Source organism: Struthio camelus, chromosome 12 (assembly GCF_040807025.1).
Source record: "Struthio camelus isolate bStrCam1 chromosome 12, bStrCam1.hap1, whole genome shotgun sequence".
Lineage (NCBI taxonomy): Eukaryota > Metazoa > Chordata > Aves > Struthioniformes > Struthionidae > Struthio > Struthio camelus.
This window is the reverse complement of record NC_090953.1, coordinates 15,772,792-15,799,484: the sequence shown is the minus strand read 5'-3', so window position 1 is coordinate 15,799,484 and position 26,693 is coordinate 15,772,792. Positions and strand designations below refer to the sequence as shown.

Sequence of the window (26,693 nt, the reverse complement as noted above, 5' to 3'; positions counted from 1 at the left end):
GTGAAGCTGCAGTTATTTCAATTTTCCAGTTGAATGAAAATTTGTGGAATTTTTTGTTCTGGGGCTTCACATTGCTCTACCGTTAAGTGCAAGGACTTGAAAATAACTGTGCAACAGATAAATAACGCAATGACACCTTGACCATCCTTCTGCTCTAAAAAAATAGCTTGGAGATAGATGTCATTTTAAACTTGTTTTACACTCTCTCCTAGAACAGAAAAGACTATAATATTTTTGCATTTTAAAGCCATCTACAAATACAGAGAGGCTAATCTACTTTTCCAATTTCCAAAAGGAGTAAGTGAGGATTTTTAAATACAAATAAGCCTGTGTAGATACCATAACAGTGAGAGTCCCTAAATGAGTTTTGATTCATGTTCCACTTGTAACTGTTTACTAAAATGGCTAGCATCTGCTGATAAACTCTGCAGACTTATACAGTATCCAGTCTAGCAGCAGCTCATATTATATCTAACAGAAAAGGCCAAATTATTGCAGAGTAAATGTTAGCAAGAAAACAGCACTGTTTATGATAGCAAAACATGTATGTGACTCTCTTAAGCTGCTCTTTCTACCAATTCATACTGCTACCCAGTTTGCAGCATTACCTGTTGGAGAATAAACACATATATGAGCAGTCAGAGTGTTTCCTGATTAGTTTAGGGTAAAAGCTGTCTGGGGAAGTGAGCATTATCTGAAGTCATTTGAGTAACAGAGCACTGGGCAAAATTAAACTGGTAATCATGCCACCCTACACTCAGATTTAACAGTCTAATGCTCTCAAACCAAACACATTCTCAATCAAGGTCAAGAAAAAAACAAAGGACAAATTTCCTTTGAACGATAAGGGACAACAATACTTTAAAAATAATGCTACGTTTTAAAACCAGAAACCTAATAACATAAAGAGGACAGAAAATGGCATCTCAGAGAGAAGAGAGATGAGATTTGACAAGTATAATAAGCCATGAAAATGCATGCAAGGAAGTGGGAAGCTCTACACACCCATCCACCTTCTCAAAAGTTAAAGCTAATGATAACTCAAGCTTTGTTACCTGTAGCTATTTCAGGTTAGTTTCAGCAGTGTCAAAATATCTTCGCCTACCATTCCTAAACGTTCTTTACACAACCCACTCTCTCTCCTCCTACCTCTCGTTAATTCTTATTCTGAATAAAATAAAATAAATATAATTTATCTCACTACAAGAAAAATCCAAGCAATTCTGATGGAACACTCGCTTCTGCAGATTATTCGTCAACCCTAAGTCTCATGAGAAAGGGGAATAAGAATAACAAACACAGAACCGGGCAGAGATTAAGTGCTACAGTATACATAAGGAAAGATCCACCTGTAAATGCTGTGGTGCATTTTCTAATTCTCATCACTCAATTACCTTCCAAATTCATCCTGAATCACAGAAAATGCAGTTTCATCTACAGTGAAACTAATTCCTATCTCACATCACTGGTGTCTGATCTTGTACAAGAGCTTGAAAGAATGCAAGTGGCACAAGGAAGAAACTGCTTAAGTACTGACATTGATCTTCCGTATGGCATTCTGAAGGACAAAATGGAAGCCCAGGATTCAGAGTTTCACTGTTTTGACTTTCACATACCACCTATATAATGCTGCAGTGATACTCCATATTCCAATCCAAATTTTCCAGCAAACTCTTGGATTGTGTCATTGGCAGGGTTCTGATACAGGAGGTGAAAAAAGCAATCGGAGGAGGAGGTCCTGTAGTTTTAATATTAGTTACCGTGGAAAGTTGCCTAGGAATTGAAAGGATTGCCATTTTTACCTAAGTTGCTTTCCTAAACATGCCTGGGGAAAAGAAAGAACAATGTAACAATGTACCTTAAGAGCCTAATTTCAATAAACTTAAACACCTGGTAGTAAAACCACATGGCACCCCTGTTTAAGGGGGAAAAGGTTTTCAAGTGAGTTGGCAGTTTCTTAAAGAAATAACATTGAAGGCAGAAAGAGGAATTTGTCCAAAGCAGGTGGTAAGAAAGTATACTAAAGGACTAATTTGTTTGCATCAGTAAATCTTGAGTGATTCAGTAAAAGAAGGACGTATAGAGAAAATACATTTAAGTACAGAACAAGACAAGAAGTAGAAAGTAATTTAAGTAACTGCAAAGCCTAGAAAGACAAATAATTAGACATCCTATTGCAACACAGCTGCTCTGTGCTGTAGATCCAGCATTTACTGCATATATAGCAAACTATACTTATTAATAAATATGTCGATGTACACCACAGGAGCACACGCAAAATATGAAATAATCTCCAAAGTCCCACAGAGACGGGTCCAGCCATGACTGGAATGTTGTAGTCTTCTCAAGCGGGACCTAGCCAGAAAAAAATTGAGAGCCACTATACTAGTAGTCCTTTACACAAGGTATGATGAAGGGCTGCTGTTCTACAGAACTAATCACTGGTTTTAAGAAACTGTTAAAACAATTACTTCTTGTAAGTATTTATCAGTACCAACGGAAAGGTTCTCTACAAAGCTTTATTAAGCATAGCTCCCAGTGAAATGCTGAATCCAGGTTAGGTACCATTCATGCTTTCTTTTTTCTGAAAAATTTCCAGAGGCCTCACTTTTGCTCTGATGAGAAAGGAAAACAAATGTGGAAATCATGATTTTTTTACAAAGTGGAGCTATCGTCATCTGGCCGCTCTGCTGTGCTGTCAGTGTACTACCCTGATGGGTTATACTGATATTTTGGCCTTTCTGTGATTTCTGAAAGCTCCTCAGGTTCCAGCTTCTCCCTTCGTTATAATACAGGTTCTCCCCACGCTGAAGTGATGTATTGGATGCAATGTAGAATACAAAACATGACAGCAATCTACAGCCAGTAAAGCACTCCTGAGAAAGGGACTGTCACTTTTTAGACCTGCAATTAAGCTTCTTTAGAGCTGTATTCTGCCCTCAGCTGGTTCTCGGATTCCGTAATTGTATAAAAAAGATCTAGGAACTTCTTTTCTCATCACATCTTTTTCTCATACTTACTCATACCGCTATGTACTGTGTGTTTTAATTTACCGGAGAATAAATACACATAAATGCACTAAGCGAAAGAATGCATGACGACTGTCTCATAGAGTGCAAAAACCAGATTACTGCACAGCTGTCTTTCCCTCTCATTCTTAGGCCTTGTACTATGACAGGATAGTTACATCTAAGTTCTGACACCATACAGCCCTTTTTATTTATTCTTTATGTAGGACCCTCTAGTATATTTTTTTCTCCAGAAATTCCTTTCAGGGTTATTTTGTCCACTCACTAATGTAATCTCAGGGAAATAAAGACAAAATAGACAAAGCACTTCTGTAACGAATTGTACCTTTTTACAAAGGTAATGAACCCATCACTTATAGTTCACATAATGTACCTGTATTTTTTTCCGGGGTGACAAGGTAGCTGGAGCAAAGATTAATTTCAGGCACCTTAACAGGAATTCAAATCATTTAAGAACTTCTTGTTACCCAACCGCAAAAATCAATACAAAAACCGACAAATCATCATTCAGAACTTTCTTATTCAGTGTGGGTTGATGCCCTGCTGCATACATGAAGGCTTACGTTTACTGAGTTTTGTGTTTATCAGACAGTCCTTACCACAGCTCAGTACACTCAACTGATTTTCTAGAAAAAAAGTTCTGCCTATAGGTGGTGGTGAGAGATTCCTGTGTACAAAGCTTGAGAGCTAGAGATAAGTTTCCTTCTAACAGGAATAAAATATAAGCAAATCCATTCTTATTTCAGAAAAGTTGAATATAGTATGTACTGAGTATAGTATGTACACCTGCTAGTATTCCTAGTTTGAAGTCAAGAGAAATGCGCTTTCAGATAAAATTTGATGTCTCATATCATGCAGCATAAAAGTTCTTAATCTAAAAAACACAAAGGCACTTTGTGGCAAAGGCACTTCACCTTTCTTGAGGCAGCTACTAAAGCATGGATCCAAGTATACGTCGTAGTTATTAAAATATAAACCTGAAGTACTGGAAAGACAGTACATCCTTTTCAGTAAATGATAACGCTTCTTTCCTACAGTCACTGAAGTGAAATATATATAAATTCTGGATGAAGCCATTTAATTGCTTTTGAAGAAATTTTTGCATTTTTTAAAATTACTTGCCAATTATGACTCTTAAATGAAGAGTAATCAACCTAATTTCATCTTCCATAAAGTCACTGGACAATTTTACTGTCTCTTCCAATGTGAAAAAATGAATTTATGAGTTCACATTTTCATTTTGAAATTCACCTTGTTAATCATTTCAGTGTTTGTAGCCATCTGTGATTTTATTTACTGTATGTTGCTCCTTTTCACATAAACAAAGCAAGAATAACCGGAGTGCTTCAGTATAAAGGAACACCAGAATGTTTTGTATTTACTTATGGTAAACTAACAATAATGAATGAGGAACGGCTTGCTCATGAAAGAGCAATGAGCAAATTGCACGTTAACCTTACCTGATCCATTAGCTGGGAGTAGAGGTCATAGCAGTTGTCAAAAATATATTTGTAAGTTGAGTCCAAGCAGGCTCTTACACAATCTTTCACCACAGTACTGGCTCGAGGTGGGCTCTGCAATTCAAGGACCTAATAAAATATTTCACAAAACCGTAAAATGATAACATTTCAGAATTAGATGGAACAGAAATAAATGCAAGGATTGAAACGAATATAGTTCTCTAATACAGAATGAAAAGTGATGAAATATAATAATGATAAAAATAACATTTATATTATGTTGACTTAAGGCTGCCTTAGCTTAAAGGTGCATCAAAACACATGCTGAAGTTAGGCAAATGAGCTGTATCACCAAATTTTAGTGGAATGAAATTGTTCATATGATGAAAGAGGCACACATGCATTTGTAGGCTTTCCTCTTTAGGAAGTCATTAAACCATGTAATTACGTGCTTTGCTCTGAATAAGAGTATTGGCTCAAATGGCCCCTCATTTTTTAAAGCAAAAAGTTCAGCTTTTCACTCCACTGTATGATATATTATTCTGAACTTCATCTTAATGAATCATTTTTATCCTCATTATACTGTGTCTAACATACTGAAATAGCAAATGATTGCGACAAACGTGGTTTGTGTTTCTGTATTCTCATCCAGTAATACCAATGTGTACCATTTCCACTGTAAAAATAGTTCAGACTTTGATCACCTATAGATCAACACTTGGAATGACTAAAGCAAGTGGAGTATGAGCTAATGTTTTGTTTTGCTGTTTGACACATACTAATATGACACTAGTATGAAAAAATTGTTCTACATGATACATGTTCCTAAGTGGTCCAACCGATTTCACTTTATGTGATTTGACTTTAAATTAAGCAGGAAAATTTCTTGTTGCATTCAAAAGAACTAATTAAAAAACTAATTATTAAAAAAAAAGGAAAAGATAGTTGCTTATTTCTCAAGAACAGCTTTATCTGACCACAAAGATAATAAGACAACTTCACTTCCATATCTTCAGTAAACTGAGAGATTCAATTTAAAACTGAAGTAGATGAACTGCACTTAGAGACTAGAATAGTAAAAGCATTCCTTAATCTCTAAGTTTCAATGGCAATAATTAAAGAGTATAAAGTTGGGTATGAAATTCCTGGAAAATAAATGGCAACAGCATTTTTTTTTTTAAAGTCTTCATCCAAATGAAATACAATACCTTCATTCGAAAAAAAGTGATGCTGGTTAGCAGGTCTACAGTCGATTTCAGATCTTGAAGTCTTTCAGAATTGCTGGCAGGAAAATTATCCTAGTGAAGCGGGAAGGGAGGAATCATGTGAAATGGGAGTTAAAGGAGTTAATCTTTGAACAGCTAGGAAAAATCCCTCCAGGAAAACAAAGATGCTGCCTGGAAGGATTAAAAATATTCAACTGTTGCCTCAATTCTGCCTGTGAGGAAGTCAGTAATAAGTGTCCCTTTGACACAAATGGGAGCACTTCCGATAAACTTACTGTCTTTGATTGTAATATGAATAATTTAAAATACTGTGATATAACATTAATGGATAAAAAAATACTAGAAAAATGCTGTGGAAATGATTCTAAAGGAAATCATCTGTGGAGTCCCCATGGCACATAAATCACTTGCAGGCGTAAATTCAGTAGTAAGCTTAATGAAGGAATTATATATGAAATTTGTGCTCTTTTCTCTAGGTTAGCAGGAAGACTGATGGGAAGTGATGTTATTTAAATGGCTTCATACTCACAAAACAGCAGCCAAATATCCTTATGCTCCAAAAAAAAAGTTAGATAACACTTTTTAAAATTCAAAGAACCTAGAATGAACATATCTGATGCATGAAGTTTTTGGTCTCAAAAATCGTGCACCTTCCTACTACCTTAGAGGCTTTGGGTTTCTTTTAAAAAATTCCTTCCCTCTTTCAGTTTTAGAAAGCAGGCCAGACAAACAGAGAAATCCCTGAGCTGGAGGCTGCCTAGCCTAGAAGCTGAAAGAGAGTCGTAACTAATGGAGCCCTATTCTTGCAGATCATCCAAAAGTTTCATGATCCAGTGCAATGAAGAGGGAGAAGGAGTTGAGAATGATATGGCAATTAGCAGGTATTCCCCGCATGCTTCTTCCCAGAAAAGCTGGGTTTGGAGCATACCTCAGTGCAAAGAACCTCTGTCAGACAGAAATGAAACTGGAATTCATAACATCGAAAAAACTGAGACAACTCTCCCTCAAAATTCCGAGGATCCTAGCATGCAGGCCTCAGCAAAGATGCCATCCTCTCGAAATAAATGCAGCAGGAACTGCGATTTGCATTATATAAGTCAGTGAAAGTAACTCCCACATGAATTAACTTAATGAAGTTGTGGATCAATTAAATCAAAGTCCTTCAATTCTGTTCTTTTTCGTGAATGTCTGGCCATCCTTTTGCCCATTCTTAGCTGTTAGCCTTTGGAAAGAAAAGAATAATTTGTTCAAACTGGAAAATTATTGCTGTTAATATGCTTAAATCCTCAAGTTTTTGTTCCCAAAGATTTGGGATTTCCTGTCAGCACCTAATATTTTCAGCTTCTACACCACAAGAGGGATTAATCTTTCAAACTCCTTTAAGTAGGTAAAGCGCACATGGAAGTTTATACAAAAAAAAAAAAATTGGTTTGTCCTCTAGGTAGAATATACTGGACATACCCTGTATTTAGATAAGTCAATCCTCAGAGAATTGTGCAATTGATCCAGCAGTTTTATGAACTTTTCCCTCTGTAAAAAGAAAACAAGAATGTTGTATAAGAATTGCCAAGCTGCTGTAACTGACAGTATAACCACAGCTCACTTTTTTTTTTTTTTTAATGATCTCCTGCCTTCCATTCTAAATCGATTTGAAAGAGAGATTGTTTTCTAATGTTCCATATAAAAGTACTGGTATGAAATATCTGTGTTTCAAAGCTGGGAAATGTTTTTTTTTTTTTTAGGACTTTACTTTTGCTTTCTGTTCTACGTTGTGATTTACATGGTATGCATTCAACATTGTGTGGCTGTGTAACACACTAGGTGAAGTGAAGTCCTGAAGTAGACTCTTCTGTACGGTATTTTCCTTTCTTAATAGCTGCTGCATTTTTAAACAAATAACTCAAACAAAATATCTAGAAATTGAAAAACATTGCCTGAAGTCTGACCAAAAAAGCAACAATAGCATCAATTCAGTTTAAACTCCAAAGCGTTAAGTTATGTTAGCCTGGCTTATTAAAAAAAAAAAAAAGCTTACTAAATTTTTACATTTGCCTTGTAATTGCTTATATTCTTGGGAAAAAACACTTTCTCCTGCCTTTAAGAAACATTGTTCATTGGGAGCACAATTTGATATAAAAGTATATGATATAAAACTTCAGAAAAAGTGGCTTGTGAGAATAAGCTAAATAATATTATGTAGTTATAGTTTTCCCTTTTAAATGTAGAGATGAACTTGTTATCTTGACAGGTGAAGGTGCAATGAAAATATTTTGCTGTGAGATACCCAGATGAGCTGTGCCATTCCCAAAACTAATTAGAGTGTCTAAACACCAATCTTCATGTTAAAACGTGCTCTATAGTCCACTGCACAAAAATGTGCAGAAATCCTTGCCAGCCTATGTAAAAGGAACAGACTGTTGGAAGTAGCAAGATCTGAGTTCTTAGAATGTGTGCTTTTACCCACACCTTTTCTGAAATAAAATATGCAGTAAAATGAAACAGGAGTACTTTGTGCACTGGCTGTTATCCATTAGTGGAACACTGTCCTACACCCTAAGCCACTAGTTTGGCACAGTTCCTTAAGGGATGAATAAAAAGGGAATTTTCTGTCACCTTATAAATCTGTACTAAAGTACTTAGACAGCCAACTCTGTCCCAGCTGCAGCCTGAGGACTTGAAATTTGGATGTTCTTTTTGAGACATGGTGTGCAGCTATCCACTAATAAATGTCTTTTGACCCAAGAGAGAAAAATAATCTGATGTTTTGCCTGTAAGTCAATTGTTTGAAAAAAGAGTCCCAAATCTCTATTAGTGGTGCTTACTACTGTCTTTCAATCCATCTGTTGAACTATGAATTGGATTGGAATTTGCGTCAAAAGAAAACCGGCATTAACATCAGAGAGAGGAGTTAATCTCCCTCCAATCTGAGGATAAAAGAAAGTAATTCTGATCGTTAGCAAAATGGAAACAAAGAATAGAAAATCCAGTGAAACCATTCTAAATTTCAAAAGCTGGATCAAACTCAAAAGTCTAACAGGACCTGAATGTTGAAAGGATAGTCTCATTTCAACAAAGATATAGAACCATTTCACAATAAACTATCAATTAGCTTGTAAAATAGAACCTCAGTAAGTTCAGAGCAATAGTCCACTATCATGGTAATACTGTAATTAAATCATAAATAGTCCAATAATGCTTTTCACTTCTAAAATTTTTTCACTTTATAGTAATGGGGTAGCACTACTGTTCCTCTTTCAAAGCAAAACTCTAGCAGCAAGAGATAAAGTTGCAGTTCAAGAACATGCTGTCGCCAAACTAAAGACCCAGTCCTCGTCACATTTACATGTAAGTGCTTCCACCAGAATTAACGCCTAAAAGAAAAATACATACATATTTAAAATAAATATTTTTTCTAAAAAAACTACTGAATGGACCTAAAATTAATGACTTATTTAATGGAAAACATTTTGCAAAGTTATGACATCCCCTAATTTTGAAAATATATTCATGTTAGTACTACTTTAGGAGTACTTACAATTCTTTATAGTGGTAAGCGGTTGCCTCAGACCCTAGCAATGCTCAGCATTCAGCAATAATAATAATAATAAAAAATCAATCTCTGGTATTATGGCATATTACTACACAAGGTGAGTTTTATAGAAAACAGTTCCATCTCAAAGACGGTTGTGGATGAAATGCAAATTAATAGTTCTAATTATTTGAGGTCCCTGCATGAAAAAGTATGCACGAATGCTATAGTTAATACACAGTTTGCTTTGGATCAAAATTTGGTTTACTATCCAGAGCAAATTTTCTTTACAAAGTTAAAAATAAAGACTTTTTCAGGCATGGTTTGAATTCCTTTATTGGATATAGCCGATAACTGAACTGTGTCCCTGATCTCTAATGGGGAAACAAAAGCAAAACTGGAATTAAGTCTTTCTTGATTTACTAGTCCAAATGAGTATTTCAGTAATGCTGTCCTGAAAATCCTGCAGAAGTTACAATTTTTCTCTTACTGTTGGAGAAAAGCGTTACTACCTCCGACACTGCTTCATGCCACTATAATTTGTATTTAATTAATTATAATTGTGCATACAAAAAATAGCAATACCAAAAAAGAGGAAGGAAGGAATGCACTTTTCAGGGCTGAATCATGTTTATGCTCTATCTCTAACTATATCACATGTAATAGTACAAATATAAAAGCAATCTCTCAGAACAATTGCTCTCCCTTCCTCTTTCATCTCCCATTGAAGGCAGGTGAACAAATCAGGATATAGAATGAAAGGGTATTTATTTTCATCATGTTCAAAGACTAGGAAGTCTGCACTTTGGTAGATTCAATGCAGCTTACTTCCTCCTGCAGCTAGAAGGACAGCAGAGTTACGCTCATTAATCTTTCTTTCCTGAGGGTGAATATTACCATATTTCAAAACTGAGCTTTTAGACTGCACTGCAAACTGGCATTCCATCAACTGAAAATGACCTGTCTTAAGCAAAGTCACCATCTCTTACACTTAATTAAGATTATTAAACCACTCTACTAGAAGCCTTAGTTGACACGTTTGTGTACTGTTTTTCTGTGACAACAAGAACTGCCTGTTAACCTTCTCATTAGCACTACTTTCTCTCTATAAGATAAGCACACATTTGTATTTTATGGTGCCTATATCACAATGCCATATGCAACATGAAGTTGTTTCGCGAGATTCTCCTTAACAGGTCCTCCTCTTTATGCATTAAACTCACAGAACCCACTATAACTCTAGCCATGTCTACACTGCTTTGTTGGACCATTCCCACGGATCCTCCTCAACGTGGCTCTTCAGTTTGAGACATTCCCTTATGTCTTCATAGCAAATCTCTAGGATGCTTCTGATGCATTCACAAGGTATTCACATAGTCCTCAAGCACAACACCTTTTCCAAAAGCTGGGAAGGCCCTTCTGGCATGCTTCTCAGACCCAGGGTTTGCATAATACTTGTGCACTCTCATAACCTATCCTGCAGCTCCACATAAAAGGTCCTTTTGCCACTGTGCTACCATTCCCTGTGGACACTGTTTCTGTTGAAGGTGATCATCAAGTGATAAGGATGATGGAGAAAGCTAAAAAGGTAGAGAGGTAAAGATGACAGTGCGAGATAGTCAGTTATATGAGGGACTCTCTTCACTGGTGCAAGCTACATCACCAGTTAAGCTATTCTTTGCTACACAGATATTATGCTGAGTGGCTAGAGGCCATCTTTGCAATTGTCCTAATAGCATGATTAGTTCTATGTTCACTGGGTCAACCAGAAGTTGAGCTCAAAGCCAGTCTGGGAGATGAAAGGAAGACCTCATAGTTCATAACCTGTGCAAGGATGATGGAAAGCCCTACAGGGAGAGTAACTGCAGGACAAGTGGGTAGTTCAGAGGGCCGTCACATAAGCATCATCTCCTATATCACCTTTAAGTTTTCTATAGGCCTTTATCAGTCACATGCAGTTGAAGTACATAAGAAAAGATCAGTCCTCCTTTCTGAGGCAAGCTCACAATAGGCTTGTTGTTGAACAGTCTGTCCACAGAGAGAGAGTAGGCAAAAAATGAGAACTACAACATGCTGGCCTTCTGTTCAACATTTCTGAGACATAAATCCAGGTCTTGGACAAAGCATCTGTTACTTCATCAAAGAAAAAGTCCATCATTGTATACAAGTTATTACCTACAAATATTTTTGGCTAGATCCATTAGGTTAATATGAGTTTACTGATGCTGCTTCTATGAGTTACATAACCCAAGAAAGCAAATGCAACGTATAGCTAGTACAGTGCAGTTACTAGTTTGCAAGCCCCACTACAATAACAACAAAAACTAGCATTCTAGATTTTATTATTTTGCATGCTCGTGTTTTCTACCCCATACACCCTACACACCACTAAATAAGGAGTTTAAAAGGACAATAACATCTTCTGTAGCCTTTACACTGATTGATTGAAAAGACTCAGGGAAACATTTTCAAAAGCTAATAACAGCTCTCATTTTTTAAAATGACTTTTTTAAATTTGAATTTTGAATTTAATATTGTATCATATATTAGAAAATAAAGAGTAAGACTAGTATTCTACTAAAAAAGAAAGTCTACTTACCCCAAAATTACTAGCAGCAAATCGATCTGAGGCAGATACATTAGTTGTGACTGTAGTATGAGCATAGAAAGCATTTATGTTGGCCAACAATGTACTCATAACTGCTGGCACACCAGGGCACATATATTTAGAAGATAGACAGGAGAAGTGCCTACGATTCAGACAAATTAACAGTTATTAAAGGTGGGAAGAATTCTGCACATTCGCTTACCACAGTTTCTTTTCAGCTCCAGCGGTGTAAACGTCAAGCGACCTCATGGACAAACGTACAGACATATATAACAAGAATCCAGGCATATTCAACTTAATTGCCAGTGGTATTTTTAAAGTGAACGCACCAGATTCACCTTCTTATTCAGCTAATTCTGAATATATAAATATGATTTGAGTATCTTGTTATTAAACAATCCATTAATTATTAAACACAAACTTAAATTCAAACATGAGGTTGTCATCATAAAAGGCCACAAGAGATCTGTACTCCAGTAGAAGACCATTTAACCTATACTGACAAAAAGGCTAAAATCAACTATTTGCTGTAGCTTGTATGTTAGGTTACTTTATTACTGAAAGGCAAGACATCAAGTCACCTTGCTTTTATCTTGGTTTGACTTTGGCCGTGGCGGAAATTGTTCCACTGTGGTTCATCAGAAGAACTAATCACTTTTAAAGAAAGGCAAAGTCTGTCACTGAGCAGGTATGGTGCTTCAGGAGGGGAAAGGCTTTAGCACCCACCTCCTGCTGAGTATGAACAGATTTATGTTCCCCCACAAGCCTACAGTTTCTCTCCAGCTCCCTAGATCTGGAACATTTGGATCCTGGAGAGAAGCTGCAGCACTGACATTCCTGTGGCATGGGACTGAACTATAGGGGGGTTAAAGCCACAGTTCATCTGTGTGCTGAATGCACATAACATAGAAATAGGGGCATGCACGTATTTATGCAGTGAGGTAGACTACGGGAACAGTGGGGGAATCTCACACTGATGAGCTCAGTTTGCGACTGAAGGCTGAGGCTGGCAGTAGCAATAGGAGAAGGAGGAGGATAAAAGATTCGGTGAGCCTTGTACTCTCAGTTCCCAGGCTTTCTCTATCATTAGACTCTTTTTCAAGTATTTTTGTGCTGGGCTTACACATTGCACAGTCTTGTTCTGATGTGGTTATATATACTGATGCTTAAAGCTTGTACCATGCCACTTGTGTTCTGTGTGCTTTGCAAACGTTTCTCAGCATTCCTGGAAGGTAGATCGTTAAGTGCTATTATCTCCATTTAACAAAATTGAGGGAAGCTGCCCAAGTCTACATCAAATCAATCACCTCAGCCAGGACTAGAGCTCAGCATTCCTAGCTATATGGCTTATAAGGATAATTAATACTACAGAACGTTTATTCATCGCCAGTATTTTTGAGGAGTGCTTTTAAATACTACAACAAGAATCTGACAAAAACATCAGCCTGCCCACCTACTTGTTAGGAAAATGCTTCAGCACGTCACATGTGTTTCCTATAACCTGGAAAAATATACAGTGTCTTTGTATAAAATACAATTGTGATGTCAGGTGATTTTCACCAGTTTCAGTTAATCTTTAAAGTTGATAGAAATCTCAGCTGATCTATTCATCACATACATTTGGAGAAACGTATGCAGAGATGACAGAACTATTCTTAAAAAATTTGACACCCCAAATAATTAACACATAATTTTACTGTTGACCTAAAACTATTTCCAAAAATCTTCAAGTGGAACTAAGGATCCTGATTGTATAAGGAACCCTGAATTGCAGGTAAGAAGGAACCAATAACCCCAGCGACTCTTAGAGTGGTTCTTTTAACATACGGTCTGCTGCGGGGAGAAGACACAGACAAAAGGGGCGTTCAGCAGCAGTGGTTATGAGAGGAGCCACTGAGATTGTACCAGTTGCCCACAAGAAAAATGACAGACCCTGGAAAAAATGGTTCAGGTCTACATTTTAAGTTCAGTGAGATGTCTTCTGCTGGTTCTTCTTATTCACTTTGAGCCACCCAAGAGCTGGACTGGGCTCCTATCTTGAAAACAAACCAAATTTGGAGAAAGATATTTGAAGAAAGGAGAAGGAACTATCCTGGCTGACCATGTCAGAAATCCCGCCCTTTATGCACGGCAAGCCATCCCATGACTGATCATGGGGTGGCTTTTGATGAGATCAAAAGCGGCAAGAACATCCTTTCTGGCACTCCTCATTGCTCTCTATTTCTTGATTTATTTTGTGCAGGCTTCCAAAAAGCAGTAAGATTACTGTAAAACAATTCTGCAGCTGCTGAGCAAATTTCCAGAAGATTTACTTTCAAATCCAGAAGCCACAGTTTATCCTACTGAGTTGTATTTTAGGATATTATCTCTGTTCTGTCATTGCTCCTGACAGTTGAGCTTCCTGAGAGTTCAGAGCAAATGGATATCCAGAGACTCAGCATCTGTAAAAAAAAGCCAACCATACAAAAACAACAAAACAACCCTTTACAACCTATACTTGTGATAGCGACTGTTGATCAAGTGCAATGAAAATGACAAAATTTCCATTTTCCTTTTGCTTTCTGTCATTCTGCAGCATCAGGCAGTTTAAAATTATAAAAGTACATTTTACTAAATGCATTCTAATGTTAATCAGAGCCCTGGAAAGGGTTGGAACCTTTCCAAGTTGGGACAGGACACAGACATTGCAACTATGTCTCAGTTCTTTCACTTGGTTCTAGTTCACCTGGTTCTGATCAAAAGACAAATAATACCAGTGCACCTGTCCTGCAAAGCCTGATTTATCTGAGGTGTCTCACTAAATGAACTATGTTTCAAGACTGAGTTTACAAATCATTCATATATTTATGCAGCTATTCAGGTTTTGACAACCATTTTCAGACAGTATCTACAGTTCATCATACTGACAAATTTAAAGGGTTCCCTTTTCACTCTTATAGACCAAGGAACAGTTCACGGATTCTTGGTGTTATTGCACATTCTTTAACTACCCAAACCCATGATTCCAAGCCTTCCCTCACTTTCTCACCCTCTTACTGTCCCTCTCCCTCAAATTTACAGGCCCTGCAATCTGGAGCTTCCTACCATATACCTGTGGAATACCATATGCCTGTTCTCATTTGATTCAACCACAATTTTACCCTCCAACCCACCTTTCTGACACCCTATCTCTACAAAAGAGGTAAACTGGCACTCGAAGTCCAACCCTACAGGGACAGAAGTCACACCCTACCACACACCACTGGCTCCCTCTGGCATTCTGAACTATAAAAGGGTATACAATAGTGCAGCTATGCTGGATGATGATGAGTGAAGCAACTCCCAGCCCTTCTTATGTGCAATCTAGCACTGGTGCTGGGATGCACGTATGCTGTATTTTAAAACAAAGTTTATACTGGAGCAGAGTCGGGAGCTGTGGCTGTCACTACCTGCCATATGCATAGCCATGCCACTTCAAAAGCAGTTGGCCTACTACTACTAGTGGATCAGCACAGCTAGGAACTTCTGTCGACAGCAGAAAGGATACTTTGGAAATCACTTAACAAAAGATAGCAGAGCAGGAGACAAGAGACTGTATGAAGTTGTAAAAGAAAAGCAAAGAGATTACTCATTTAAAGAAAAATAAGTAATAATGTTTAGAAAACGCTTTTATTTTCTCATATTCTGGTTAAAGGTATTAAATTATTAAAATCAAGTACTTTGAATTCAGTTTGCACTGAGATTATCTTAGTGACTAAACAATTGAAACAATCTAAATGTGCCTCCCTTCCTGTATCAACATAAGTGAAATCTGAAGCGTGCAATATTTAAATTGCTGTTAAAGAGGGAGCTTAATGACATATTTTCAGGAGCAGTAGCAAACTCCATTGGTAGTCTCGGGGTACACTTTAGAATAGGATAAAAATCATTTGAAAATACAAACTTTCCAGTTCTCATGATTTGCAAATATTTTCTCACTAAAAATCTGCAAGGCAAACGAGTGGCAAACACAATAGCAACAGAAGCAGAGCCAAAGCATCCTGAAGCGGTGAAGAATTATAGGTCACAATCTCCTTTCTTGTCCTCCTTTCGGACCTTCTACAGCAGGTCCAAAAACAGCATAAAAGCACTTCCTGCTTTCGTCGTACTGAGGTTGTAAGGGACCAGTTTAGCTTGGTCCACCCTGCAGTAAATTGGTCAGTCTACTACTCTGCTAAGCTAGGCAACAGAAGAACATTTAAAGTGCAGAAAAGCGTGGCCATGCCTCTTCCTTATTTTGATCTGTATTTCAAAAACCTACGTGGGAACTCCCTGCCTACCACATCATCTGGTAATGGTCTAAATAAAAGGCTAGACAAAAGTTTGGACCATTCTCACTTCCCTGAACATTTGAATCCACATAATTCCTCCAAAAGCTTGAAGGCGGATCCTTAAAGTGGAGAGATTAAGAAAGTATTAATCTAAAAGATAAGACGTGTGGACTGAAACTGGTTGTTCTACTCTCGAGTTGAGATCTCAGTCCAAATGGTAGGCATCTCCTATCCCTAGAAAGGCAGCCCAATAGATCTAAGACTGGAATGCATCCTTAATTCCTATGGAAAAATATGTGCTATCCATCACTATACCCATTACAAACTCAGTCAATAAACCAACTTGGAATCTTATACTGACAAGAAATTCTCTTCTCACAAGATCAACACTAACTTATAGTCTTTTATATTGTCAATATATGACTTCACAGTGTTAATAACATAATTTGGTGTGATCACTCACTGTTTATTAATCTTACGTTAGGGTAATTTAAGACTATTGATGTAATTTAGTTCTGTGTTTATTTAGATCACTACAGTGTTCCAGCTGTAATTGGTTAGTGAAACTGATAATAAACTGTGTCAAGTGATGGGTTATGTGAATTTTGGCTTCTCTGCCTCATTTAATAAAATCTATGCAGTTCACAGAACTGATTATGTTTATCAGTTGCAATATAGGTCATGACTCAAATCTGCAAGCCACTTGCATTGCTTCTGCTTGCTAATTAAGAAGTCAAAATAAAAACGAGGAAACTTCCATCCCTGCCTTTGCAGATCTCCAAAATCAGCAACCAATGCCATGAGTAACAACTAACACTTTCTAATGGGCACACGATGTCCTAGCAACTCTTGCCAAGAGTCTCACACTTTTCAGAGTAATATTCCGTTGTTCAAACTACAGTCACTCAGCCTATCTAAAACCAAGGCAGCTGGCTTTATTTTGCAACTTTCTTACACTGCAGGATCACAACCAACACGTAGAACCTGTAATTCTTTTAATCTTCCTGCTAGCATGAAATCGGCAGAGACACTATAGCACAAAAGACAAGGTTAATTGACGTGCACTATTAAGTAAGCCAAAGCTATCAATGAAAATCACCTAAATAGGTGATTTGTGGCTTTTTGCAATGCAGCCACATTAACTGAAGACGAGCAGGAGAACAAGATGGCATAGCTAATGCCAATTAACCCGCTGGAACGAGAACTATGTTTTTTGAGTTATAAGCATTAGGTTCTACCTGTGCTGACTCTTGCCAGCAAAAAGTGAAGATCACAGGAGAACTTTTATTCCACTTGCCTCCACTACTGAGCAAGTCCAGAATGCTTAAGTTATATATAATTTCAGTATCTAGCCAAATGCCGTTTCAGTACATGCCCTGCTTTTTGTCTTCTTAAGGGAAATGAATTAGGTTGAAAGAGGAACAAGAGAAACAAAATTACTTTTTCTTGCTGGTGGACAGATAGCTTAATGCAAGTGTGTAATAAGCCCTCCTTCTGCTGTAACTCCCGCAAGCCATTGAAGTTACAGCATAAATCACCATTAATCACTGCAGTCCTCAAAATAAAGGGTGGTTGGATCACTGAGCTGTTCTGCCACCTTCTTTAATCTGTTTTAGGTCAAACCTGTTTTCTTCCCCCCTTCTACCACATATACGTGCGTTCACTTCTGGGCATATACGCATATCCTTCATGTAGCTAACAGTGTCTAGTTGACTGATATCCATAAAAAATCCTCTCGCCAACTCGCGTAAGAATGGCTGTAACTTTCTTTCATCTCTTTTCCCAATACAGACACCATGAGGAGTGGAGGAATACAATAGCCATAAGAAAGAAGAGTGGATTATGGAACCGATATGGTCAAGTCTTTTCAAACAGCCACAGTTACTGCAGGACAAGCAGCCTTTTTGTTTTGTTTTGTTGTTAGGTTTTGGTGGGAGGGTCAAAGGTTCATGTTCAGGTGAATTCTACATCTGGTAGTCTACAAGCAGATTTCCTTGTTTATTTGGAGTTGGGCAGCTGGAACCTGTATCTTCAAATGACTGTAAACGGCCCTAAGTGGGCATCATCTAGGGAAGAACTGCCTATGTTTCAGTCTCATAAAAACGTGGATGTCTCTGTCTCCAAAGCCTTGGTAGACTGTGAGTACAATCACACTTGAATTTGTTCTCTTTACAAGTTTAATGAAAAAAGACTTACTGTAGAACAATGATCAATGTGGATTAGTGGCTATCCATGTGATGTCTTTTGGATAGATATGTATATTCCAGCCACTCTTCAGTTGTGCACAGGTAATCAATCGCCTGCTTATATAGAATTAAACACTGATCAAATCATTGCATGACTTGAATCACAGAAAATGCAGACTTTCTTTGTTGAGGCTGGTTAAGAGAAAAAAAAACTCTTTATATTTCCAGGATTTTTAGTTGGTCACCCACTGGACTGATTTGCCTTAAAGTGGTCTGGCACTGAAATAATAAATTGATCTAAATTTTTGTTTATCTTTGTCAAGCTACCATGACTGCAACTGATGCATCTCCTTAGTGCCTTGGGAAAAACAGGATATCCTCTTGAAAATATAATTTCTGTGCTCTGAAGGAATGAATATAAATAAATAAATACTAATTTGAGAGACATCAACAAATTGTCAGGGTCTACTGGAAGGATCATAGGTGACACCGCCACCAGCATGAACTTGACGTGCTAGATGAATAAGACTATTCATTATCATAGCAAAACAGGATGCCAAGTTGTTCTAAGAAGCAGTACTTCAGGATGACTTGTTTAGTTTTATGTTGTATTCAGAAATACAGAATGGGATATGTCCCTACTCCAGCATATGCTGCCTAACCACCTACAATAGATGTTTTTAAACTGTAGACAAATGTGAATTTTAAAAATTGCAATCAGACAAAAAGAGCAGCTCATCAGCAAAACTCTAAAGCTCACACAAACCTAAGACAGTGTACAGGAAGCATGTGTATGCTCTCTGGGACCTGGGCAATGAGCTATGAAAGCACAGTTACTTATGCATTTATAGCTAAAAACATTTTAATTTACAGCATTACCATGAGACACGGAATAGAAACGGTCTGCAACCAGATATTTGAGCATAAAATGCTTACACAGTCTTCCTGTGGGCCAAGTGATTACACTCAAATTCTCTCTCTGTTCTGTATTAGAAAATTGCTTTTCATTTCATGGGAAGGCATCGTTACCACATGGGATCTGATCACTCAGTTTTCCAAATCAAAACGCTGTAAATTTTCTCCTAACGCTTAAAGGTGTTCCAGGAGAAAGACATGACTTCATAAATACAAATAAAGCCAACTGATAATACTCCAAAAGAAAACTCCCCATGACAGATCTTCAGTGTCTTCACTACTCTTCTCCCTACAGTCTGAATGCACTTACTGAGAGACGTGTTTACAGATCAATCAGCAAAACTATATATATGAAACAGTGCCTTTCTTATTCCAATATTTTACACATTAATTAAGATTAAATTCGTTATTTATTTTTATTCCCAGCTAACTTAAACAAGAAATACGCGGCCTATCCCTGAAATATGGATTGCTCATTATCAAGATGTAACATGTTAAAATGCAAATGGGCACGAGTATGGGGGCAATGAAATCTTAGCCTTGGTTGGTTTCCTGTGTAAATTACTTGTGGCTACCAATATCGAAATCACCCTCTTACTGCACTTGCCTTCAAACGCCTCATTTGTCGTCATCAACAGTAAGAGAATTTGATGTAGAAGGTACAGAAGAAAGCAAGAACAAAAAGAAGACAAGCCAACATACATCATTTAGTTTAACAAGAATTAATCAGAATTTTTGAGTATAGATCCCTGAAAAACGTGCTGCAGTATTTGCCCAGCTCCATGTTAGATGTTCAGACCAAATATACTTTCTTCTCATGAATATACGTATGTTGCTATTTTCCAATATAAAACCAAAGCATCATCTTCATAGGAAAAAGTAACTTATCCATTTCAAATTCTGTTAAATGAAAAAGCTTTTAAATACCCAGATCTCAACTACATTGCTATTTTCACAATGACAACTTTTGCTACATTCAAATTTCAAAAATCAGTTTTAACTCCAGTACTCTGAAATTTTCCAGTACTTTTTCACACAATCACGAAGAGATGAAACTGAAGAAAATTCAAAGCCCCTTTCCAGCTGAGATTCTCCATCAGAAATACAGCCACACTATATTGAAATAACCTACCACTCACGGCATAGTTAAGAGGAAACACTGATGCTAAAATCAGTCCAGCTTTATTTCTTAAGCAAAAGAGCAATAATCCTCCTTTGACGTTAACAGCTCTTAAGGATTCATCTCATTTAAGACCCTGAATTAATTCTAGCATAGACAGCAGGAACTACTCTATCACTTTAGAGATTAACATATTGGTAAAACTGGCATACCACTTTAAATTATTTCGAGTTTATTATTTTTATTGTTATAGGATTAGAATACTATGCTCATTAATAGATAATATATTTTAATCAAGATATAAAGATATACACAGAGAACTGGAAGCTAAACAAGAAAAAACAAACACTAGTAGTTAAAGAATAGGAAATCAGAAACTGCAAGCTCTGTTCAGGAAACCCAATGCATGAATTTCTCCATATGTAGTAGGGATATACAATACCACAAGGGAACTGTCAAACTTAATTAATTCTTCTGTGCAATGCTACTTAAGGTCCTTGGAGGAAGAGCACTTCACAAGTATACTTTACAAATATACCTTTCTACCAGATACACAACACAATAATTCACAATGAGCCGCCTAAAGTGAAAGACATGCTCATTGCAATAACAGATGGTGTCGTCATATCCTGCAATAAAAAAATCTTTGCTGTTTAAGTGCCTTCATACTATATGAGAAGATAATTTGTTTTTAGGATGTGCTGTAAAAAAAAAAAAAAGAGGAAACGATACATGTTCTGATTAAAAATTCCATAATATCAGCTTTCTATAGTGACAGTGAACTCAGCTGGATTCTTTTGCTTTCCTACGGGTGCAATAGGAGCAGAATATAGTCGTCTTCATGGGCAAACCTTACACTGATCAAATTAAGAGTACATGACCGGCTCCTGTATCCCCAGGCCCCTAAACCCTGTGGTACTATGTTCTAAAGTGATCAGACAGATACTTCAGTATCGACAACGCAGTAACAGGTTGCAATACCATTAACATGTACTAGGAAGGTTACTATACAGCAAAGGTTACTATAACCTTTGCTGGTGTCCTGCAATTATTTCTGCTTGTAAAACAGTGGTCTAGTGGTCTAGTGTTTGATCTCAACTCCAGCTAGAACAGTGGAAATTTTCCAGTCCTTGCCACATATCACTATCATAAGGATTAAGAAATGCGTTAGTGGGTAATACCAATAACAGCTTACAAAATGCTTATAATATGCTTAATGCCACTGCAGCTGACAGTAGCAGAGGGACATAAAAATGAATAAGAATTTTACATTAGGAGTGAGAGTGAGATGGAGAACAAAAACATGAAAGCTTGGGAATCCTCACTTCTCTCAACCATATTCTTTGGAGTAGAATAAAAAATCAGACATGATAATACTTACGTCATAGCTTGATAAATATATTCAATTCCATAACGCATTGCAAATTCGTCTACAATTTCTTGTGCAGCATCATCAAAGTACACCTTCCAGGCTTCATCACCTCTCACTTCAGGGATTTTTACAACACCATTAGATTTAACTTCCGTCAAGTAATGGAATAGATTCTAGAGGTAAGAAATTTTTTAAATAGGAAATTCCAATTTTTAAATGGCATTCTGGAAGAATATTCTATACAGTAGCCCTCAACACGTTCATTAATTTCAAATTTTGTTTATTTTTCTGAAGACTAGGACCAACTAGCCATCATTTGATAGGTGAAAAACCCAAGGCTTTAAACATATTTTTTGTAACAGAACTCTGCTAGTGCAGTTTTGCAATTCAGCACTTTTATCTGTCTCCTTGACATAAGGGTACCTCAGCTAACCAGCGGAGAGAGACTGCAACATAAAACAGTGCAGAAATTTTCTCTTCTGTCTTATGCGCCCTTGCTAATGACTGAAATCCTGATGTCATAACGCTCACAGAACAGTCCTTCACCTTGAACTGCATCTCTGACCCATAAACTTCAAATTCATGACTTAAAAACTGTAAGTTACAGGAAAACTATTAGAAATATTGCAGTAAGCTCTCAAATAATGAAAGTGATATATAAAGTTTAGGTTTAGCAGCCTTCAAACCAAACCTAATGTTTAATTTGAAAGTAACGCCATAGAATGCTTCTCAGATTACCTAGCTCCATACATATTTACAACTAGGCAATGAACTTGATTTCTACATGTTTTCAGTGACAAAAGCAAACTAGCAAATAATTTCAATCGGCTAATTAGTCCTGCAAATATCTATTGGATGATCCTAAAGCAACAGAATTTTACTACTTACTTTGTAAAGGACCTTTACAAAGGTACCTTTACAATATCAAGTAAAATAGCATATTGGAGCCCTGATGCCCTGAACATTCAAGTTTACAAAATTTGACCTTTGAGCATAATTCTGTGGATACATGCTAGTACTGCAATTTCAACAACATAAATAATATCTGCCAGTTTTCCAAAAGTACAGGTATATTTGGAATAAAACAATGTGTATCATCATTTCAGGGAACAGGAATTAAATACCAAGAAAATCTTTTGAAAGACACATTCAGGTTTCTTACTCATGATTCTTTCAAAATGTTGACAAAAATGAACCAGATGATAGGAGACTTAATTTTTATATGCCTGTGCTTCTTCTCATTTTTCTCTTTCTCTCCAACATATGCATTACAGTATGAGGAAAGAGCTCATCTTCAGTTAATAGGTATACTTCTGAAATACATAGAAATGGTAATATCTTCTTGGTATTAGCAAGCACGTACGGGGCACTGAAACACTGAAACCAAAAGCTACAGTGGGAGGACTTAAAAACCTCACTCCACCTCTCTTTTTCTGACTCCTTTTGACAGGACAATCTATTGGTATTACACCATTCCCTCTTTCTTTGCCTCTAAACACTGGTATGTTCTCAGAGATAGAAAATGGGAAATCTAAAATAAATTTGGCCTGAAATATATGTTACAACAAAGCTATTTGTATTACTCTCTATTTTTTTCCATTCTTCTGTTCTTATCTATATAACAAACCAACAGTAATTTGTATATAGCATGCCTTAACTTCTCCAGCATACCTCATGTAAACAGGTGTACTGCACATGGTAGGGAGCAACTTTCTCCTCTCCTTTTATTTCAACATTGATTTTCAATCTAATGGCACCAGAGACAGCCGATTTATCTGTCCGCTTTTCTGAAGAGTGGAAAAATAACATATTAGTAACTACCAAAAACACATCGATGTCATGTGAAAAGCTTCCATAATCATTCTAGATCAATAAGAATGGTTTTTAAAGCCAGAAAGTCCAGCTGCTGAGTACAAGAGAAATTTTTTTTAATACCTCACATGGCCACGAAGCAGAATACTGAGCTATGAAGTAAAGAACCTTTCTTATCATCTATCCCAAATTCAAACAGGTTGCACAGAACTTTATGCAACACTTTTCCCTTTATAATAAAAAGTTTTTCAGTTTTCTATTTGGTATCTATACTAATCAATATTATTTTCGTTACTGACGTTTTCCTTTAGTTATAATGACATTAGCAATGGCCTGAATTACTATGTCTGAGTGAAACTCAGAATGTTTTTAGCAGAACTTGATTCTAGAGCTGAGCTGAATCTCACAGAAGAATTGACCTGGAGAACTTTGTTCTAAGGTATCTGTATTAGCCTGTTTAGTTGCTGTCATTCCTTGTGGAGGTTACTGATGTTCTTTGATTCCAACTTTTATTTTTCCTTTCTATTCTAGCAGGATAATTTGAGTCAATAGGTATTACAACTTTCTGTAATTCCTTCACAATGTGTTATGACATGAATGGTGAATGAACAGTATAATTAATCCGAATTAGCATTTTACAGATCTGATTTATTTCTTTCTGAGTATTTCACTCCTTGTTCCTCCATGTGATGTGACATATTGTATTTGGGTCAATACATGCACATATCAGAATACAATATACCATTCTTTTTAAAACATAAAATTATCATCAGCTACTTCCTAATATTTCTTTTTTATATGCTGGTTCAAAGGTTTTTATTCTAGATCTTTTTCTTTTGTGCAGCATATGAATTTTCAATAGTAAATTATCATTAAACTGCTTCCAACCAAATCAGGTCACCAACATTAAAAAAAAAAAAAAATCCATGTTTGTCAGTATTTTTATCATTTTAACCCACTGAAATATTTTAAGGAATAACTAGGTCATTATCATTCTGAATTTCATTTCTAAAAATCCTCATTATAAACAGGAAATAAAAAATGGCTTTCTTTTCATTTTTAATAAGAAATCAAATACTTCCCTAACACAGCTACATATTTCAACGGCCAATGAAACAATGGACAAGGCAACAAAGACTTGTTGCTCAGGAAATAAATGCTTTGCAATTTTAGAAAGCTAAATTACATAATTCACCTGGAATGTTTTATAAAGCATGCAACTTAGATAAAAATATTATCAAATTTTTACTACTAAAGTGATTAACTTTCAAAGGGCTACTCCAGAACATTTAGTGCACATGAACAGATTTGCAGAATGAAAGAAAAGTTGTAGGCTTAGATTTAGATTAAAACACATATATTCTGAGACATATTTTTATTGAGTTATTTTTGATTCAAAGAGTGATGCTTCTTAAGACCTGACCAGACAGCAAAGTCCAGTCATTAAGGATGCAAGCATTCTAAACTTCAGCAGACTGCCTTTATGACTGTACATCTAAACACATTTCACCTGTATAGAACAGAAAATTTAGTCTAACAAACTTCATCAAGACCCACAAATGTAAAAGCAGTGCAAAGCAGAGATGATGAGGTCCAGAATGATGTATAAATAATTGAAAAATGGGTGATATATGAATGTGTACAATAAAGCAAAATATCTGCAATATCTTTCCAGGTATCCTCGAAGGTCTATTTCTTACAGAATGCTAGTGTGAATCAACTAGTCTGAAGTGTGGGGCTTTCTTAAATAATTTTTATTTTGAGTTAAAACTAAATATTTATCTTTCATATTGTTGTGACTAGTCTACTCTGTAATTCTAATAAGACTGGATCACAAGCAAGTAGGAATCGTCCATTTTCAAATCAACTTGCAACATTTAAAATATAAAAAATTCAATAAGTTTACTTTATGAGAGCTTCTTATATGGGGATAAGATATAACTATTTTGAAATCCCAGCTCTACAAATGTTGAGCTAAACATTTATTTATTTAAAATTTATTTAAAAAATAAATTTACCTAAATTTATTTAAAAAAAATTAATATGAATCATACCTAAATTATACCATACGTCCATTTCTCCACTCAACGTTCTTACTTCAATGATTGTTTGCCCGAGGAAGTCATCTGATTCCTTCTTGAAATGCTGTTTTACTCTAGATTTGATATCATCATCTTCATCCCAGACTCTCACTTTTATTCTATCTGTAGAGTTATGGCATTCACTGTAAAAATAATAATTAAAGACAAACTATGAGTCATGCATAAGCTACGTACAGGGGTACTGCTGTTTAATTCATACTCCTTGATTTCAGTACCCTTGCTTAACTGCTTCATGTGTCAGAATACCAACAATTGCAACACTCAGTGGAACAGAAGGCAATACCACGTCAACAGGAATAAGACTAGAGTTACTATACATAGGAGAAAGTAGAGAAATTAACATGATTGAAATTTACGATACATATGGATCGTATTTAGAAATATCATGAACTGATTCTCACTAAAAGCATAAGTTAATTTACAACATGCACTTCCCTATGCTATTAACAAATATCTTAGAAAGTATATAATCAGATCAGGTTTACTCATTTAGGTATGTTATGTAGTACATATAGTAGACCACATAAAAGTAGTAGCCCATAAAAACTGTCACAACACAAGATCTGAGAAAATCTTAAAGAATATTTCCAATATATGGCAGGAAGTTTGTGAATGAGCAATGACAGAATCCAACAAGTATACACGAAGTTCGCAGTAAGGCAAGGTAGGCAATCAAAGAAACCTAGGGAAATAAGCAGCTTCCTTTTTTAAAAGATACGTCACTTTACTCCAAGTCTTTCCTTTCTCTGATGAGGAGAAGGAACAAGAACAGACTGCCGAGTACTAAAAAGTTCCTTGCAAATTTAAGTGGCCCGTTGAATTATGAGTTGAGTGGATTTGAAGAACTATTGGACTTATGACAGAGGGAGGTAGCTTCACTTGTAATCTCCTGAGTTCGCAGTGGAGAAAAGTTTCTGCCCCCAGCTGCTTCCCATATATATTTTCATAGAAATGGCAATGAAATTCACTGCTATTTCTTATAGCTAAAAGCTACTATGAGGAAAGTCTACTGTTGCTTGGTGTTGACTTCTGATGACATCACTGG

General features: G+C 36.4%; 1 protein-coding gene across 1 annotated transcript in view; it reads right to left on the bottom strand.

Moving 5' to 3' along the window:
• Positions 1-26,693, bottom strand: part of UNC13C (unc-13 homolog C) — a 201,073-nt gene that overhangs the window by 97,253 nt on the left and 77,127 nt on the right. Inside the window, exons 9-15 of the mRNA XM_068958236.1 lie at positions 25,601-25,770; positions 23,406-23,521; positions 21,744-21,907; positions 11,844-11,994; positions 7,177-7,245; positions 5,698-5,787; positions 4,490-4,618 (exon numbers count right to left, since the gene is read on the bottom strand). Of these exons, the coding sequence (XP_068814337.1) occupies positions 4,490-4,618; positions 5,698-5,787; positions 7,177-7,245; positions 11,844-11,994; positions 21,744-21,907; positions 23,406-23,521; positions 25,601-25,770 (889 nt within the window). The remainder of the gene's footprint in view (positions 1-4,489; positions 4,619-5,697; positions 5,788-7,176; positions 7,246-11,843; positions 11,995-21,743; positions 21,908-23,405; positions 23,522-25,600; positions 25,771-26,693) is intronic.